At 33.6% G+C, this 17,967-nt stretch overlaps 4 protein-coding genes across 6 annotated transcripts; 2 read left to right on the top strand and 2 right to left on the bottom strand.

Annotated features, from left to right (window-relative positions):
• The first annotated feature begins 1,163 nt into the window (after positions 1 to 1,163).
• LOC107405302 (protein REDUCED WALL ACETYLATION 2) lies at positions 1,164 to 5,932 on the top strand. 2 transcript variants are annotated; one of them, XM_016012332.4, is made up of 16 exons: positions 1,164 to 1,505; positions 1,600 to 1,691; positions 1,812 to 1,958; positions 2,088 to 2,144; positions 2,243 to 2,315; positions 2,581 to 2,739; positions 3,079 to 3,228; positions 3,318 to 3,573; positions 3,646 to 3,767; positions 3,938 to 4,024; positions 4,100 to 4,188; positions 4,272 to 4,334; positions 4,519 to 4,575; positions 4,833 to 4,929; positions 5,009 to 5,167; positions 5,562 to 5,932. In XM_016012332.4, the coding sequence occupies exons 1-16, from the start codon at positions 1,473 to 1,475 to the stop codon at positions 5,565 to 5,567; spliced, it is 1,647 nt and encodes a 548-aa protein (XP_015867818.3). In that variant the 5' UTR covers positions 1,164 to 1,472; the 3' UTR covers positions 5,568 to 5,932. The 2 variants fall into 2 exon arrangements, with proteins under 2 accessions (XP_015867818.3, XP_015867817.3); XM_016012331.4 differs by having other exon boundaries at positions 1,166 to 1,505; positions 1,809 to 1,958.
• A 2,731-nt stretch (positions 5,933 to 8,663) lies between these two features.
• LOC107405306 (uncharacterized) lies at positions 8,664 to 11,029 on the bottom strand. 2 transcript variants are annotated; one of them, XM_016012336.4, is made up of 5 exons: positions 10,879 to 11,029; positions 9,845 to 9,978; positions 9,466 to 9,661; positions 9,252 to 9,271; positions 8,664 to 9,019 (listed from the first exon to the last, which is right to left on the bottom strand). In XM_016012336.4, exons 2-5 carry the CDS (start codon positions 9,958 to 9,960, stop codon positions 8,989 to 8,991), a joined length of 363 nt encoding a protein of 120 aa, XP_015867822.2. In that variant the 5' UTR covers positions 9,961 to 9,978; positions 10,879 to 11,029; the 3' UTR covers positions 8,664 to 8,988. The 2 variants fall into 2 exon arrangements, with proteins under 2 accessions (XP_015867822.2, XP_015867823.2); XM_016012337.4 differs by having other exon boundaries at positions 10,897 to 11,021.
• Positions 11,030 to 11,156: 127 nt separating this feature from the next.
• On the top strand, positions 11,157 to 13,926 carry LOC107405304 (pentatricopeptide repeat-containing protein At3g48810). Its single transcript, XM_016012334.4, has one exon. The coding sequence runs from the start codon at positions 11,277 to 11,279 to the stop codon at positions 13,272 to 13,274; it is 1,998 nt and encodes a 665-aa protein (XP_015867820.3). The 5' UTR covers positions 11,157 to 11,276; the 3' UTR covers positions 13,275 to 13,926.
• A 2,460-nt stretch (positions 13,927 to 16,386) lies between these two features.
• Positions 16,387 to 17,564, bottom strand: LOC107404797 (desiccation-related protein PCC13-62). The gene is made up of 3 exons (XM_016011793.3): positions 17,251 to 17,564; positions 16,929 to 17,154; positions 16,387 to 16,825 (listed from the first exon to the last, which is right to left on the bottom strand). Exons 1-3 carry the CDS (start codon positions 17,550 to 17,552, stop codon positions 16,451 to 16,453), a joined length of 903 nt encoding a protein of 300 aa, XP_015867279.3. The 5' UTR covers positions 17,553 to 17,564; the 3' UTR covers positions 16,387 to 16,450.
• Positions 17,565 to 17,967: the final 403 nt, after the last annotated feature.

Consider the following 17,967-nt stretch of genomic DNA (forward strand, 5'->3'; position numbering starts at 1 on the left):
ATTTTCAAATTTTGCCGACACAAAATTGATTATGATATTTGAACAACATAACATTTAGCCAATGGAAAGTTAACAGATCAACCATATCATATTCAAACACCCTTTTGATAGATATAAACAAATGCTTGCGTTACATATTGTTTGTTTTTGCTTTGGCCCATTTTATTTATCGAACAAATTATATATTGGTTGGATTTTTTTATATATAATATATGTTTATATATAGTTTCATTATAATTACAAAATTTCGTATTTGGTAGATGATTTTAAGTAAGATAATTAACCATTTTCTGCGTCAAATAATTAATCTGTTCTTTTACAATACTTTGTATATGAAGTGTCATTTTCAAACTAGTTTTTTTTTTAATTATTTTTTTATATATAAATAAAAAAAAAAAATTTGTGGGTGCTCAAGCACAAGTTTAGAAAGTGACACATAAGGTGTTTTACCTTCATTTGACCTTCACTCCAAGCAAATCAGATAGGAAAATTTATAGATAGGACTTTGAATCTAGTCTTTTTATGAATAGTCTTGTTAGACAATAGTTTTTTGTTGTGTAAATTGTTTTCAAAATCTTCAAGCTTAGCTCTAACCTTAAAAATTGCGGATAGAAATGTTTCCTAACAATAAACCAAGAAAACACAAGTAAAAATAGAGTCAAACAGAAAAAAAGAAAAAAAGAAAAAAAAAAGAAGGTTGGTGAGTCATTATCCAGAGCCTTTTGATATTTATCAAATTTAAATAAATAAAAAGCTCATCCATAAAACCGTACGATCAAGATCAAAACGCAAAACAAGGCATGGGACCACCTCCATCCTCAAAATAGCAGAATAAGTTAATATATATATATATATATATATAATTATTTAAATAATAATTTTTTTTTTGAAAAGTATTTAAATAATAGTTAGAACGGATGTCAGCATCACCGAAATTTAAGTAAATAAAAATAAAAAATAAAAACACGGAAATTCTCTCTCTCAACCAACCGTTCTCACAAACCATGAAGAGTTCACGGTTGGCCTGGAACCATTAAGCTTCTGCCACATGGCGTTTAAGGGTTCGTGCTGACATGTGGCAGATGTTAAAGCGTGCCAGCCCAACGGGGAAATAAACGAATGCACGAGTTGGGCAGAGTAGCATATTTTTTCCTTTTTGTGCAATTGAACCGTCAGTCATTACTCTTTTGCGTCAGCGTCATTCTCTGCTTCGCACTCGTTTTTCATCTTCTTTCTTCCGACACTTTCTCGTATATACGAACACTTCCAGAATTTTTTCTCATTCTCAGCAAATCTAGGTTCCGAGATCTTTGTCCTCGAAAACAAAAAGTCCAGAATTTTCTCGGATCCGAGGAATGCTCGTTGATCTTTGTGTCTCTGCTTGGTGTCAGACTGAGTGACGGCTTTTGCCTTTTTCCATCTCTCTCTCTCTCTCTCTCTATATATATATATATATTTTTTTTTTTCTGAAAATGGTGATATTTGGACCGATAACTCCTGGCCAGGTACTTTGGCTTTTGAATTTTTAGGCGCTTTGGTTCAGATCCCACCGCTGGCTGGTATTGAATTGGATTGTTTTTTTTTTTTTTGCCATTGCAGGTTTCGTTTCTGCTTGGGATTGTTCCTGTGATTGTGTGTTGGATTTACTCAGAGTTTTTGGAGTACAAGAGGAATTCAGTTGCTTCAAAAGTGTGAGTTGGACTATATGGTTTTGGAACTCAATGGTTCATGATGCTTCTATATATTTTGAAAAAAAAAAAAAATTGTTGTTTAATTTGGTCCTAATCGAGGTTGTTTGTACTCTCTAGTAGGCATTCAGATGTCAATTTGGTTGAGTTAGTAAATGAGACTGTTAAAGAAGATGATAAAGCTGTTCTGCTTGAAGGTGGAGGCCTTCAATCCGCCTCTCCTAATGCTCGAACATCATCATCCTATGCATCTTCATCCCCTGTTATCAGGTTTCTAATCAACACCTCTTGAAATGCTTTTTAAGTTTCGAAAGTTTTTATTTTTAGCTGATAGATGTTTCAAAGTTTCAAATTTTTAATATATTATATACATTAATCGATGGAATGTATCCTTGTTAGGTTCCTATTAATGGATGAGGCTTTCTTGGTTGAAAACCGGCTGACCCTTCGAGCTATGTAAGCATTTTGCTTGTATGGTAAAGTTGGGAATTGGGTCTTTTTACGAGTTTATTAGAATTTAGAATGTGATCTTCACATATCTTATTGGTTAACAGATCAGAATTTGGCATCCTTTTAGCATACTTCTACTTATGTGATCGAACAGATTTCTTCGACTCTTCAAAAAAGGTGATTTGTAAATTTTAATCATGTTATGTTTGGATGTTTCTTTCATTGTTTTCGGTGTTTCAATGAAGTGTGTTTCTAAATAAATTATAGTAGTTTCTGGTACGTAAACTTTTTCTCCTAAATATGGGGAGCTCAACTCTTATATATATATATATGCTGTCATCAATTTTAACTTCAACGTTTTGCAGTGAACTTCTGTTTAGTAGAAGCTTTTTTTATTTTATTTGCTCATGCTGCTTACATTGATTGTCATCTGTTTATGCAGAATTACAATCGAGATCTTTTCTTGTTTCTCTATTTCCTTCTCATCATAGTTTCAGCAATGACTTCTTTCAAAATCCATAATGAGAAGTCATCGTTAACTGGAAAATCTATACAGTATTTGAATAGGCATCAGACTGAGGAGTGGAAAGGCTGGATGCAGGTTAGTTGCTCCTTTATCTTTTCTCTCTTTCTTTCCATCCTTTTCTTTTAAAAGATTTGCTTTTTTTTTTTTTTTTTTTTTTTTTTTTTAAAAGTATGCTTATTTATTTAATGCATAAGGGTTCTGCCTGCAAGACTTTGCAAGTATAATTGGGTTAGTGCACCTTAATCAATCACAAGGCATCAAACTTTCTGTGTCTGATCTTCTCATTCTTAAATCAATAGATGATATGTTATTTCGTTTTATTAATATGCTGTTTCGGCATTGTATAATACAAACTCTGGCTTGTCAAAACTTAATTGCAGTCTCACCTGTTTTTATGTTTTCCTGCCCTTACAGGTGTTATTTTTGATGTACCACTATTTTGCTGCAGCTGAAATTTATAATGCAATCCGAATATTCATCGCTGCATATGTGTGGATGACTGGATTTGGAAACTTTTCATATTACTATGTCCGCAAGGATTTTAGCCTAGCTAGATTTGCACAAGTATGCAGTTCCTAGATGTCTAAGATTGTTCTTTGATTTTTCTCCTCTTTTGTACTTCCAGCTAATATTTTATGCTTTGTGTTGGGCAGATGATGTGGCGGCTTAATTTCCTGGTCCTATTTTGTTGTGTTGTACTTGATAACAGTTACATGCTTTACTATATTTGCCCCATGCACACTCTGTTCACTCTTATGGTTTATGGGGCTCTTGGTATTTTGAACAAGTATAACGAGATTGGTTTGGTCATGGCTGTAAAAATCATTTCCTGCTTCTTGGTGGTTATCCTAATATGGGAAATACCTGGAGTATTTGAGCTGCTCTGGAGCCCATTTACTTTCCTTGTTGGTTAGTACCTTGCTGATCTCTCTTTCATTTCAGTATATTTCAAGGAACTAACCCCATTACCTCAAACTTCAGGCTACACAGATCCAGATCCAAGAAAATCACATTTACCACTCTTGCATGAATGGCATTTTCGATCCGGTCTTGATAGATACATATGGATAATTGGAATGATATATGCATACTATCATCCAACTGTAAGACTTGGTCACTTCTGTGTTTTATTTTCAAATTTTGCAATTAGGATTATTTTTGTTTTTGTTTCTATTTGGTAACTTCTGTGGGTCTGTTTGCAAACATCTCTGTTGGTTTTAGTTTTGTTGTTTTGTTGAATTCACATATTGCTAATTATTACTGGTTATTTTAGGTTGAAAGGTGGATGGAGAAACTGGAGGAAGCCGAACCAAAGCGAAGAATATCAATCAAAACAGCTGTTACACTTGTATCTTTAACGGTATTACATTTTCAGATTTGGCAATTTTACTTATTAGAAATTTGTTTCTGATGTCATTGGTTTGTGAAATTGTAGGTTGGGTATTTGTGGTTTGAGCATATCTACAAGCTAGACAAAATTTCTTACAATAAATATCATCCATATACGTCATGGATTCCAATAACGTATGTTTTCTATCTTAAATGGTTTAACAATTTGAATTTAAAAACTTATCTTGCTATTTATGTATCTTACCTATTATGATCAGGGTCTACATATCTTTGCGAAATGTCACCCAACAGTTCCGGAGCTGCTCTTTAGCCCTTTTTGCGTGAGTATCATTTAATGTAATCCATCTGTTTGTTACTGCATTCTTTCTCATATATCAGTCATATCGTATGCTGTTCAAAGTGTCAGATGTAGTTTTCCTAGAGTTCTGGCTCCTATATATTTTTTAAGTTCAAATTATCTATCATTACTCTTTTTTATTTTAACGTCATATATGATTTTATCAGATGGCTTGGAAAGATAACACTCGAGACCTACATTTCACAAATTCATATTTGGTTAAGGTAAGCTGACACTCATAATTCATAAATGCCAGAAAAATGTTTAAAGGTTGAGAAATATCACAGGATCATCTTGTGCTGCAATCATTTGCTGCTAAAGATAGTTCATTCATAAAGAGGCTAGACAAATAAATTTTTTTGAGGCTCTGTTTTGAGTCTTTAAAATTGATTAATAGCAGGTTTATTTTTTGACAATGGAATATAACATTGGGATTCATGTGTACATAATGAATTTACATACATCTTACATGTACTTGCAGATCAGGTGTCCCTGATGGTCAGCCTAAATTGTTGCTTTCACTGATCCCAGAATTCCCATTATTGAACTTCATGCTTACTACTTCTATATACATTGCAGTAAGTAACAAATATTAATACTGTGAATTCTTGAAATTTCTAGTGGTGAGCTGTGCTTTAAATGTTTCCTTTCCTGCAGATTTCTTACAGGCTTTTTGAGCTGACAAATACATTGAAAATAGCATTTGTGCCTAGTAAAGATGACAAGCGGCTCGTCAACAACATCGTTACGGCTATAGCTATTTCATGTGTCTTGTACTCCTTGTCTTTTGTATTTTTAAATATACCACGGTTGCTGGTAAGATTTTATTTCCATTAATTGAGACATGTGTTAATGGTTATTTCTTTGCCTTAAAAATGAAGACAAAAGTTGAAGGCACAAATCACCAATGGTAAGCATGACCCTCTTTCTATTTAATGGCTTTAACATCCTTCAAATTTCTTTGAGGTAAGAAAAGTGGATGGTGAGTGACAAACTCTAAATTTTTGCTGCCAAAAAGTTCAATGGCCAAAGAATGAGTTATCCTAATTGAATAACATCCACCATGCATTACTATTAACGGTGGTTTGTGCCTTTTAAGTCAGTAAAGCTTGAACTAAATTTAAAGTTTTCGTTTTTAAATACACACTATACTGTAAAAGTTGCAAGTACTATTACATGGTTCGTGAAATATTTGTTCCAAAATCCACAGGTTTGAGAATTGAAGGTGAAACGTAAAGTTTGTAGAGAATTGCCACTTGCTTTATCCAACATCAGTTAAAGACACTTGATTCAACATCTGTTAAAGACACTTATCCAACTCTGTTAAGGCACGCAAGGAATACCATTCATCAGTTAAAGAGTTGCCTTCTTGACCAGAGCCGGCACAGGCCAGTAAAGGCCCTAAAGAGTTGTCTCCATGACCGCTTAACATATATATGTTTATATTTCTAATTTTACAATGAGTTTTGCAAATGAATTTTAGTTACTTTAGTATTTTTTTTTTTTAAATTATAATTTTGTATTCATTTTAGAGTTGATATCATTTTTCTATAAAATAATAACCTCAGTTTGGCTCTATTATTATTATTATTATTATTTTTTTATTATTTTTTTTTTGGCTAGGAAATTTGGCTCTATTACTCTATGCCATATAAATACAATAAATTACAATTGTTAATCTATAATATATATACAAAAACATGGACTTTAAATTTGAAAATATTTTAATAACATTAAATTGGTGCCAATTTGCTTTTAAGTAAACTAAGTTGTGCCTTATATATATATATATATATATATTATGATATTGAAAGGTTAAATTATGGGCAACGAATTCTTTAACCTTTAGAATTTTGTAATTTAATTTTTCTAGCCATTTATTATATAATAATTTAGAGAATATTCTTCAAGTAAATCTATCATCTATTAATCAAATTTAGAGTTTAAGTATCATAATAATAAAATGAAATTCTTGTGTAGTTTTGGTTTTTGTTTGTGGCTTTAGCTCCCCATTTCACCAAAGATGAAAATGTACTTCGACTAAAAATCTATTTAGAAAATGTACTTCAACTAAAATTAATTTATTAATCAAATTTGTAGTTTAAATATAATAATAATAATAATAATAATAATGAAAAATGTCATCTGAAAAAATAAATTTTAGGACGAATTTTACTATCTATCTATTACCATCATTGAATTTCGGTTGACACGGAAATGAAGCACCTCGCTTGCCAAACGTTTGAACCCCTTGTAGATATTAGCATCCTAATTCAACTTAGATTAATAGTTCTGATATAGAATATTAGAATCCTAGTTTCCTAATCCAGTTTAGATTAATATTTGGTTATAAGCTACTCTGCTTTCATTACTTGGTACAGAAACTCAAGCTTTTGACAATGGGAAAGAGGTGCATACCAAAAGCAAAAGCTTTACAATTGTAATCGCCTATGGACACGGTGGATCACTTGCATTCTACATGCATGGAAATAATAATAATTCATGGACTCTCCTTAGCAAGGGATTTCACTCTGATGTAGTATATACCACAATAATATGCTCTATGTGTTGCTGCATTTCAATTTCTTTAGAATTCCCGTAGAAGGCTTAGTTGAAGTTTGGGATTATAATTATCACCATGATTTTCCTGAGAAAGTTACAACAATTAAAGGGCCTATGACTTGGCCAAAGGTAGCCAGATTGTACTTGGTGGAATCATTGGGCGACATTTTCTGTGTTTTGGATTTCTAGTGTTCATCAATACAATGATGATCATGCAGATTACAAAGATGAATTTGATGTGTACGAGCTATAGATTATTCTGCCAACAGATGATAAAAAGTGGAAACTTTTGAGGGGTCAAACTTTATTTTTGGGTAGCAAAGCACCAATCCGTATCGGGGTCAAAAGCTCTATTTTTAGGTAGCAAAACACCAATCCATATCACTTTATGTGCTCGAGATTATATTCCAGAATGGAAACAAAAGTCATTGTACATAAAAAGTCATTGGTATCCAGTTGATTTTTGAATGAAACTCGATATCTTCGTCATGTTGGTGAAGTAGGAGTTTATTTACGACTTGGAAGAAAAATCTCTAAAGCCTTACATTGAACTCAATATTGACCATTTAAGCCACAGATATGGTTGCAGACCTAACTGGGTTCTTCCTAATGCACCTTTGGTCCTCGCATCAGAATCAATGGGCAACTATTCCACGAATCGAATTCAATTTGGTTTATTTTATTTATTCTTTTTTGGTTGGTAATTGTGTCATGCTTGTAACTTATAGCTTTAACCTCTTTTAATTGAATTAATTCTTTTATAAATCTTTTTATTAGAGATACACGAATTGGCATCTGAGATTACATATCAAACGGGCTGTTTTCTATTATGTCATTTTTATTAATTATTTTCTCCAGATATTTGGCAAGAAGTTAATTTTTTTGTTTAATTATTAACAGTGCATAAAGTAAGGGAAAGTCTTATCCATAAATATAGGTATGTATGTATGTGTGTTCATTAAGCATGTAAAACACATATTATGTTGTATTTATGCGGGTGAGATATAAAAATCTTTGGCTTAATTATTTTGATTTTTGTGAAGTAAAATGCTATTTTCCAGTGATCATCAATCATCAATCAATTCTACATGCTAACGCTATAAGATTTTTTTTCCTTTTTCCATAAAGGAAATTAACCAAATATATAATTCCAACATTTACCAAATATGTGTATATGTAAATTATATATATAATTCCAGCATAATAAAAATGGATTTTTTTTGCTAGAAAAAGAGAAAGAAATTAGTCTTATCTATATTTTCCCAACCTAGCCAAGTGGCAATAAATCTCACATTCTACTTACATATCTCTTCATGAAACGAATGCTAACATTAAGAGGAAATATAAAGTATTGTAAAGAACACTCATCGAAACAGTATTAATTAATGGAAAATAGTTTGTCAAGTGGAATTAGCTCAGTTGGTAAGCTATTCACTTTTATGATTGAAAATTCATGAATTCACGAATTCGGATGAAAGGGGCAATTACTGTAAAAAATAATAACAATAATAATTTTCATATATTTTTCTTTGGGATATTGACAGATATCCGTAAACTATATCAAAATTGCAATTCGACCCCTTCTAATCATCTCATATCCACTACACACGACAAATTAACGTGGAACAAATCAACAAATTTTCAGAGAATGTGTAAAATAACAAGTTGCATTCGCAGTTCATGTAAAGGGCTATAGTAGAAGGAAGTTCTTATATAAGTTGATAGTGTTACTCTCAACTCTGCCTCAAAGGAGGTAAACAAGATTCAAAAAAGATTCTCATAAATTTTTAACCTGATTGATAAAATACTTCGTCAATGGAGGGAAAAGCAAAACATCAAACCAACTTCATGAAAATTCAACTAAATGAAAGTTCCCTAAGAGTGTTAATAAGCATAAAGTTTCCTCCAAACAAACTTGTATCTATGGATCCGTAATGGTACAAAAGCAATTCCCAGAGTCTGGTTAAAAAGACAAAACACTTACATTCCAGCAAGCAGTGTGACAGATTTGATTCCATTCCTGATACACCAGATCGCCACTTGATCTTTCCTTCCATCCATAAGCAGATAACATCTCAGAATATATGTACGATGTCGTAAGCAAATCTATTTTTATGTTAAAGAACATCGAACCAAAATGTAAGATAAAATATATATCTCAATTTAGAAAGGATCAGTTGAGCATGCTTTCAGTAAATAACTGAGGAGAAAATTATAGACAAAACAGAGTAAAGGCTCCTAAGGAAGATACTGAGAAGAAAATCAGAAATTCTATACTCTATATCAGACTAAATAATCTGTTATAACTGCTGTGAATACAAATTAATGAAAAGGATACGTCCAGAACAGCACGAATGACTGCAAAAAGGAAAATACTTTATTAGTCCATATAAAAAAAATTTAAAAAAAAAAATGAAAGAAAAATTAAGCAAAAGGGATATCAAGAAAGAGAAGTATTGATAGTGTTATGATGAGCAAGTACTTTAGAGGTTTTGATCTCTTCAACCATAAATGAAACTGACGAGAAAGAACCATTGAATAACATAACATACCATAAGCCCACCCAGAAAACCATCAAGCACGATCTGGTTCCAGGAACTGAAGTATGAATGGATGGAAAACCCTGCCTTGGCTGTGAGTCCAACCGAAGTAATCGCCATAACAAGAAAATAAAAGATGAATCCAGTCAAGCTTGTGAATCCCAAAATCCCAGCAATGACCCCACCAATAATGGACATGAATGTTCGGCTGCACAAGAAAAAGAAAATCCTCATGTTTAATATTTCCTCTTTATGAGGACATGACCAAAAGCACCTCAAAATCAATTTTTGTTATGGGTTTAGAGGTAAGTCGCTCTAGGTTCGTATCACATCTAACCTCAAAAATGATTAGTAGTGTAGTTCAAGGCATATAAGGGTGTCAAAAACAAACCTGTAATATATGATCTTCATGTTACTTTGCATATTCTCAGCATTGAAGGTGGGTAAATCATTTGTAGCTTCATTTGATTTCTTCTCAGATGCATTTGAGTCATTATGTCCAGCCATACTTTCAGTGTTTCTTTGCTGGAAGGAAGACATAACAAATGAATGACCCATTTGGATTTTTGTACAGTCAATTCTTTATAGGAAAATTCTAAACTATATTATAAACTAAAAGTTCAACAGGGCACATGATCCGATACCTTGACAAAATAAAAGGAAAAAGTAAAGTCAAATGAACGAATGCATTGATCAACAAATTTACAGAAAACTTCAACAACACAATGCATGGAACTCCTAGTCCTAGTTATCCTAAATCCCGTACTGTTTCTGGACCTGAAAGTTCTACCAGAGGATAATTCTACTAATCTTGAATAATCCCAACTCCGAAAAGAAGCTCGTTTTGAACATTATTATTCTCATATAACTGAACCCCCAAGATTTTACTACCAAAGCAGCAATTATCAACTAAATTACGTATGCCTAAGACAAGCTATTTGAATGGAGCATATGAAAACTTCAATGCCCATCCATGGCCACTAATGAAGTGGGAAGGCCAATTGGGGAACAAAGCGCCTTTAAGTGGGTCATTCATCAATTAAGCATTGAAGTAATCGCCAAAGCCACATCCAAAAAGAAAGAAATTAACCGGGATTTATACTAAACTAATCTTAATGTTTCTATAACATCAATAAAAAAGCCAAACTAGCTTCAAAATCCAAGCTTCAAAACGAGCCGGCAAAACCAAAGTCATCAAATTTAGAATCCCACATCGGGAAAAAACCATACAACACATAAACAGAAACTCTGAAAAACGAAGATATAAATTCTTAATTCAATGTCAAATTCGAACTGGGACTGGTCGTTTAGATCTATAAGCGGGTACCGATCCAACACAAAAGTGACAAAATTCATGGGAAAAAAACATACACAACGAACAACGAAAAGGCATAATTCATGGTGCTATGGAAACGAAAAACCTACAGAGAACAGGTTCCGTACGATGAATAACGAGCCGGAGACGAAGAACCGCGACTCTGCTCTCCCACTGAAATTGGCTGTCTTTGTTTCGGTTTGTAGAAGCCTACAAACTACAAAGCCTTTCTTCTCTGCATTTATTTCCAAATTCCTCCCACAAGGTTTCACATATTTTCATAATTATCCCCAATTTCTTGAAAATAACAATAATCACCAGAATTTACGAAAAGACAATTATGCCCTCAGTCGAATATGAGTGCCCATGTATGTCGCCTTCTTCTTCGTTCCTTGTCACAAATTTGAAATTTCTTGAATATAAAGATCGAATTTTTAATGCCGTTTTAGCTGGAAAAAAATAGGGTTTTAGCTCTTTATGTTCTGAACTTTGAGCTTTGGAATGCATAATGTATTTGAAAGAAGGATGTTCGTTGCTGCTCAAAGTACAAAAACCTTCAGTTCCCTTCGTGCTCAGCACAAACCCAATTCCCAATTTCACTGATAAACCATCAAAATCAGAACCCCATCAAGCCCTCTTTAAAGAATCCGACGTTGTCAGGAGATTAAAGCAAGAGCGCAATATCACTTCCGCATTGGAATTCTTCAAGTCCATTGCCAATTCCAAAGCTTTCAAGCACACCCCTTTAACGTACAAAACCATGATCGAGAAGCTTGGTTGGGAATGTGAAATCGATGGAATGCAATATCTAATGCAGCAAATGAAGTTGGAAGGAATCAGCTGCTCCGAAGATTTGTTTATCAGCTTGATCAATTCCTATAGGCGATTTGGGTCGGCCGAGCAAGCGCTGAAAATGTTTTATAGAATTGGAGAATTTGGTTGCAATCCAACGGTGAAGATTTACAATCACCTCCTGGATGCTTTACTTAGTGAGTACAAATTTCAGATGATTAATCCGTTGTATGTTAATATGAAGAAAGATGGGTTGGAACCGAATTTGTTCACCTATAATATTCTTCTGAATGCGCTATGTAAGAATAACAGAGTAGATGGTGCCCACAAATTGCTTCAGGAAATGTCTAAGAAGGGTTGCTCGCCTGATGAGGTGAGCTACACGACTATTATATCTTCTATGTGCAAGCTTGGTAGAGTAGAGGAAGCTAGAGAGCTTGCTATTAGATTTGAACCCATCGTGCCAGTTTATAACGCTTTGATAAATGGGTTGTGTAAAGAATATAAGGTTAAGGAGGCTTTTGAATTGTGCGTTGCAATGATGGATAAGGGAATTGATCCTAATGTTATTACTTATTCGGCGATTATAAGTTCTCTTTCTGATATGGGCTATGTCAACATGTCTCTTGCAGTTTTGGCACAAATGTTTAAGAGAGGATGCAGTCCTAATGTTCACACCTTTAGTTCATTGATAAAGGGTTGTTTTCGTGAAGGGAGTTTGCATGAAGCTGTTTATTTGTGGAACCAAATGGTTCATGAAGGAATCAAGCCGAATATAGTTGTGTATAGCACTCTAATACACGGTCTTTGCTCTAATGGGAATATGGATGAAGCTTTATCTGTTTACTATCAAATGGAGAAAAATGGATGCTCTCCAAATGTAGCTATTTACAGCACTCTAATTGATGGCTTTGCAAAAGCTGGTAACCTTTTTGGTGCATCTGAGACATGGAACAATATGATGACCAATGGTTGTCGTCCTAATGTTGTCGCATATACTTGCATGGTGGATGTTCTTTGTAGGAATACCCTGTTTAACCAAGCTTACCGTCTAATCGAGAAAATGTCCACCGAAGGCTGTCCTCCAAATACAGTTACATTCAACACCTTTATCAAAGGATTATGCAGCAATGGAAAAGTAGACTCAGCACTAAAGGTACTTGATGAGATGGGGAGATTTGGGTGTTTGCCTAACACCACATCATATAACGAGTTATTGTATGGTCTCTTTAAGGTGAACAGGTACAGAGAAGCTTTTGGGCTTGTTAGGGAGATAAATAATAAAGAGATGGAATTAAATTTGGTGACTTATAATACAATTTTACATGGACTCTGTCATGCTGGTTTACCTGAGAAGGCTATGCAGCTAGTTGGGAAAATGCTTATAGGAGGAGCAAATCCTGATGCCATCACATATAACTTGGTTATTTATGCCTACTGTAAACTGGGAAGGATAGAAACTGCAATTGAATTTTCAGAAAGAATTGGGGCATCAAAGAACTGGCATCCAGATATAATAACTTATACCAGTCTTTTGTGGGGACTCTGTAATTGGAAAGGTTTAGATGAAGCCGTTGTTTATCTACATAAGATGATTAGTGAAGGAATCTGGCCCAACACTGCCACGTGGAATGTGTTAGTCCGGTGTTTCTTTAACACTTTAGGTCATATGGGGCCAATCTATATTGTGGATGATATCATTGGCAACGGATAATTTTCATATTTGGTTGTTCTTGTGGAAGATCAACTTGTTGCTTGATGCTCACTTGACCAAATATGTTTGCTGAGATGTCCTTCTTGCTTCTTAGTTAGGAGAGGGAGGCAGGCAGGAACTGCTTTCACTTTCTTTCTCCAGATGCATGGCTAGGAATTTATATACCTGTTTACATACAAATATATATATATATATATCTGGATTCCGTCAATTTTTAATTTGAAACAGAGCTGCTGTATTGGCACATATTCTTGGGATAAATAATAGGAGATGCTACAGCATTACAGTCCTGTCATCTGTTGTGACCTTACAATTTTTCAGACGGGAACTTGGGACCCCTGAAGATGGTAATTCTTTTTATGGTCAACCTGAAGATGGTATTTTGCTTGACCCAAAAACAATGATTATACCCTCTTTAGTAGTGCTTGGTTTTCCTTGGATGTTGGTTAAGATCATGAATCAGATCAGAGCTGATATGAAATGATTTCCAGAGATGCTGTCTGAGATAATACACGACATTGCAACTAAAGGGATCCTTGTATTTTTGTTGTTGTAATATTTCTCCTATAACTAGCTTTTTGGCATGTTCATTGGTTGTATGATAACATTTTTTGAAATGAATACAATGACAATATTATACTGCTTCATTCCATTTTTGTGTTCCTTGTCATTTTATTTGAAAAGTTAATACTTCTACCATAGTGCAATTTTTACTTTATATTTGACGTACTTATTTCATGATACTGGTTGAGCCTTTTTTATTCGAGCAATAACTTTTATACTTGTTAACTATTCATTTAGACACGACCACAAAATCAATCTGTCATTTAGAGATTTCTTATTAATACATATAGGCTAGGACATGCAGTTTAAACATGCATGGTACACTGAAATGCCACAACACCCAAAGAGCCATACAAAAAGAATTCAGCTTCAAGATACTCTAAATTGAGAGGGAATTCTAAAAGAACAATATCAGATTTTGAGACTTGAGAATAAGATTAAGGAGGATGATCAGTAAAGCAACAATGGTTGTGGTGCTAGTGGTAAAACAATTCAACTTTATTTCGGTTTTCTTTGATGGTGATGCAGTTCCCTTTGGCCTTTAATGATTAACCGCTTAAATACATATACTGTCTGACTCATTAAATTGTAGATAAGTATTATTTAATGACTAAAAATTAAAAAAAAATCATCCAACAACATTCTGTTGGAATGTATACATGAAGGAAATCCAGAAGGGAGAATCCTCATCCAAACTGTTGGTTTGAACCAAGACAGTATTTGGGTGGCAGAGAAATAAGAGAATTGGTAAGTTAATCATCAATGTTATGTGGCATTTTATGTGGCATTCTTATTCCATCATAAATAGATGCAAAATGGGATATTGAAATATGAAATTCATCTACGAACATACCTAATTAATAGAGATGTCAAATTGAGAATACAGATAAAGTAGAATTATACGTTTCTACTTTGGAAACTTATAATTCTTATGATGTTCTAAGAATTTCATAATCATAACTCTATTTTTGGAATAAGGTGCCTAATCCACCTCTCCCATCCTAGCCATTAAAACACGACACTAAGTATTACAGTAAGTTTACAGTAAACAAAGAGTCTCAATTCAATGTATCATGATGGGTAGAGATAGGCTACAACTCAGGAAAGCTGGATTTGGTTGGATTTCAATACCTCTAATTCTTATACTCTAATACAAAGACAATCAAATCCATGTTTCAAGGCACATTTTCCAAGTGCAACTTCTCAATTTTATGATCTTATATTGGTTTAAGCCGGTAGCTAACTTTCCTAAGTCTGTTATTATTTGGAAAGTCCTAATGTTGGGGTAAATGGACAAATGAAATGCCCGAAAATGTGTGTTACAACTAATCTTAAGCCGGAGCATATTACAAACTATAATTGATTTCAAAGTTTTCTATTTAGAATATCAAAATATTTAACATGTAAAACCTACAGGAAATATAATTCAAGTGTAATTTTTTCTTTTTTATATATAAAAACGTAAAAGTTAAATACAAACGCATGTAATATTGCATTATAAGGTGTTACGTCTGATAAGGAAATCAAATTCTACAATTTTGAACTTAAACAAAACATCCATATATACTTACATACATACATATATATATAAAATATATTATGAAAATGAGGAAGTCCTTGGTTAAGGAATCCATTGGTATAAGGTATAAAGTCTAATAAGGACATCAAACTTTATTATTTTAAACTTAAAACACAGAATATACGTCCAATTAGCTCATGTAAGAGAAGGTTTTAACTGTCATACAATAAAATTTTCGTCACAGAATTTTGGTCCAACATCATTTACAATGACCACAATGACCTTGTCACAAATTTTTGTAACCAAAGCTTATTGGAGCTATAGCTTGGATGTTTCATGACTGGTTTGTTTGTTTTATCCGTTATCCACCTTCTAGTCTTTAATTTGTTTTGCTGGAACAACAGCTTGTTTATATATATATATATATATATATATCTAGATAAACTCACAATTAAGATACGTTCAATCTCATTTGGACTCAGATAATCAACATTGCCACTTGGGATAACACATACCAGTGTTTCTTTTAACACTGAAGACCAGTTTACATTTTGAATCTGTGATAATATCTTTGAAAATGAGACTCATGGAGAACTTGGTTGTTCTTGGAGAATATCAACTAGTTGGCTGATGCTCATATTTGACAGAATATGTTCAACTTTTTACAGGGATAGTAATTTATAGAGGGGTTTTACATTTAAATAAATTCAAACTAAATTCTTTTTGTTTTTCAATTTATATGTGTTGGAGATTGGGCATTTAGTCCAAGAAGATGGAGATTTTCTTAATCACAAATCAGCAGATATTATGCCCTCTCTACTACAATAGTACTGCTTGCATTGCATGTAGCTTAAGAGCTTGAGTTGGATTGTATTTGGTATACTTGGATTTATTTTCTTTCATGCCACAATATTGCTCAGACCTTTTGATAATTAATGAGAATATACTTCTTAGAAATTCATTTAGCCATAACCAAGAAAATAAAAATATCGTTTAGAGAATTCTTATTGATAAGTATAGGCTAGGAGATACACTCTTAAACATGCATGGTATAATATAAAACCGCAACAGCTCAAGTACTCAATTGGAGCACTCATTTATGCAGATAAGATTTAGCAATATTGCCATCACCTCCATTAGGATGAAAACCTCCAGGGACTTTTTCACTTCCACTTCCATATACAATTCTAAGTATCTCCTCTGGGGTCCTTTCATAAGCAACTGAGTTCGGATCTCCGGCGAGCACATTGCCTGTGATACTTCCCTCAGCACCTTCAGCAGGAGGAATCAAAAGGCCTTCATCTTTCACACCTTCACCTCCAAGCTTATTTCTTAGAGCTGAAATCTTATTTGTGAACTCAAACACTGCAGTTCCATATGGCTCTACTATCTGGTGAGCACGCTCATACAGCAAAGCTCGAATGACTGCATCTTGGCCTGATTCAACTCCCAGAAGACCTGCAACGAGCTATAAACATAGCAAAGACATAATGGAAAAGTTGAATAGCAGATTTTATAGAGTTGTTCAATTCAATACTGAAATAGTTGGTTTTCAAAAATTTGAAGCTTACCCGCCTGGAAGTGGCACCTTCGAGTTTCGCATTTGCTCCTACGTAGCCAGTGAGTCCAACATAAGGAACCAGGTAAGATGCAATAAGGTAGTTGATAGTACTGGAATAAGGATTAAAAGGTGGATCCAACTTTATCCCAAATGCAGAATCTATGACACTTGCAAATGTTGCTGCACTGAGATTCAACAATGGCCTTGGGAATCCTTCAACCACACTTTGAATAGCCCTGCATGTATTTAATAATAAACATACTAGTTAGGATAAAAAAATTTATATGAACCAATATATATTTGAAAGAAAATTATTAATAAAAGACAAAGACCTTAAATGTCCAACTTCCTGCAATGCAAATTGCAAGATAACATCCCTGGTAACGGAGTCGAGAGTGGCCAATTGACCACCAATGGGTGTTGGACCTCCTTTGGTTAGATTTGGTGCAACGTGATCCAAGCCAACACCCAAAGAGCCATACAGAAAGAATTCAGCTTCAAGATACTCTAAATTCAAAGGGAATTCTAAAAGATCATGATCAGATTTTGCAATTTGAGAATAAGATTTTGGAAGAAGGATAATTAGTAAAGCAACAATGGTGGTGCTAGTGGTAAAATAACTCGACTTTGCCATGGTACTGATGAAGTTCTCCTCGATGGTTGTCCAATTATATACACAGTGTTTGAGTCATGAAAATGTGTACTGGGTATTATTTAATGACAAAAAATAAAAGGTCAACCAACGATTTTATTTTGAATTTGTCTATATTAAAGGAAAGCCAGAAAGGAAGATCCGTATCCACAATGAGGAATTAGCAATGGCATTGAATTTTCTGTTAAACCAAGACGGTAATTGGATGGCAAAAAATGAGAATTAGTAATGGCATTAAATTTGCTAAATAAGGAATTTTAATCCACCATGTTTCCTAATATTGCTTACAGCAGCAAGCTCAAATCTTAATCATAGGTGGCATTCTTATTCCTAAGAAATGCAAAATAGGATATAAAAATATTGGAATTTATGTAACACCATACCTAAATAGAGATCT

Source organism: Ziziphus jujuba, chromosome 11, assembly GCF_031755915.1.
Source record: "Ziziphus jujuba cultivar Dongzao chromosome 11, ASM3175591v1".
Classification (NCBI taxonomy): domain Eukaryota; kingdom Viridiplantae; phylum Streptophyta; class Magnoliopsida; order Rosales; family Rhamnaceae; genus Ziziphus; species Ziziphus jujuba.

Excerpts from the sequence above, each read along its gene's own strand:
- LOC107405302 (XM_016012331.4), top strand. The coding sequence starts at position 1,473 with ATGGTGATATTTGGACCGATAACTCCTGGCCAG. Across the intron at positions 2,316-2,580 it reads TCTTCGACTCTTCAAAAAAG|AATTACAATCGAGATCTTTT; the intron begins GTGATTTGTAAA and ends CTGTTTATGCAG. Across the intron at positions 4,335-4,518 it reads TGCTCTTTAGCCCTTTTTGC|ATGGCTTGGAAAGATAACAC; the intron begins GTGAGTATCATT and ends TGATTTTATCAG.
- LOC107405304 (XM_016012334.4), top strand. The coding sequence starts at position 11,277 with ATGTATTTGAAAGAAGGATGTTCGTTGCTGCTCAAAGTACAAAAACCT.
- LOC107405306 (XM_016012336.4), bottom strand. The coding sequence starts at position 9,960 with ATGGCTGGACATAATGACTCAAATGCATCTGAGAAGAAATCAAATGAA. Across the intron at positions 9,272-9,465 it reads GTTTTCTGGGTGGGCTTATG|TCATTCGTGCTGTTCTGGAC; the intron begins GTATGTTATGTT and ends TCCTTTTTGCAG. Across the intron at positions 9,020-9,251 it reads TCATTCGTGCTGTTCTGGAC|ATTTGCTTACGACATCGTAC; the intron begins GTATCCTTTTCA and ends ACATAAAAATAG.
- LOC107404797 (XM_016011793.3), bottom strand. The coding sequence starts at position 17,552 with ATGGCAAAGTCGAGTTATTTTACCACTAGCACCACCATTGTTGCTTTA. Across the intron at positions 17,155-17,250 it reads CAGGAAGTTGGACATTTAAG|GGCTATTCAAAGTGTGGTTG; the intron begins GTCTTTGTCTTT and ends AAATACATGCAG. Across the intron at positions 16,826-16,928 it reads AAGGTGCCACTTCCAGGCGG|CTCGTTGCAGGTCTTCTGGG; the intron begins GTAAGCTTCAAA and ends CTATGTTTATAG.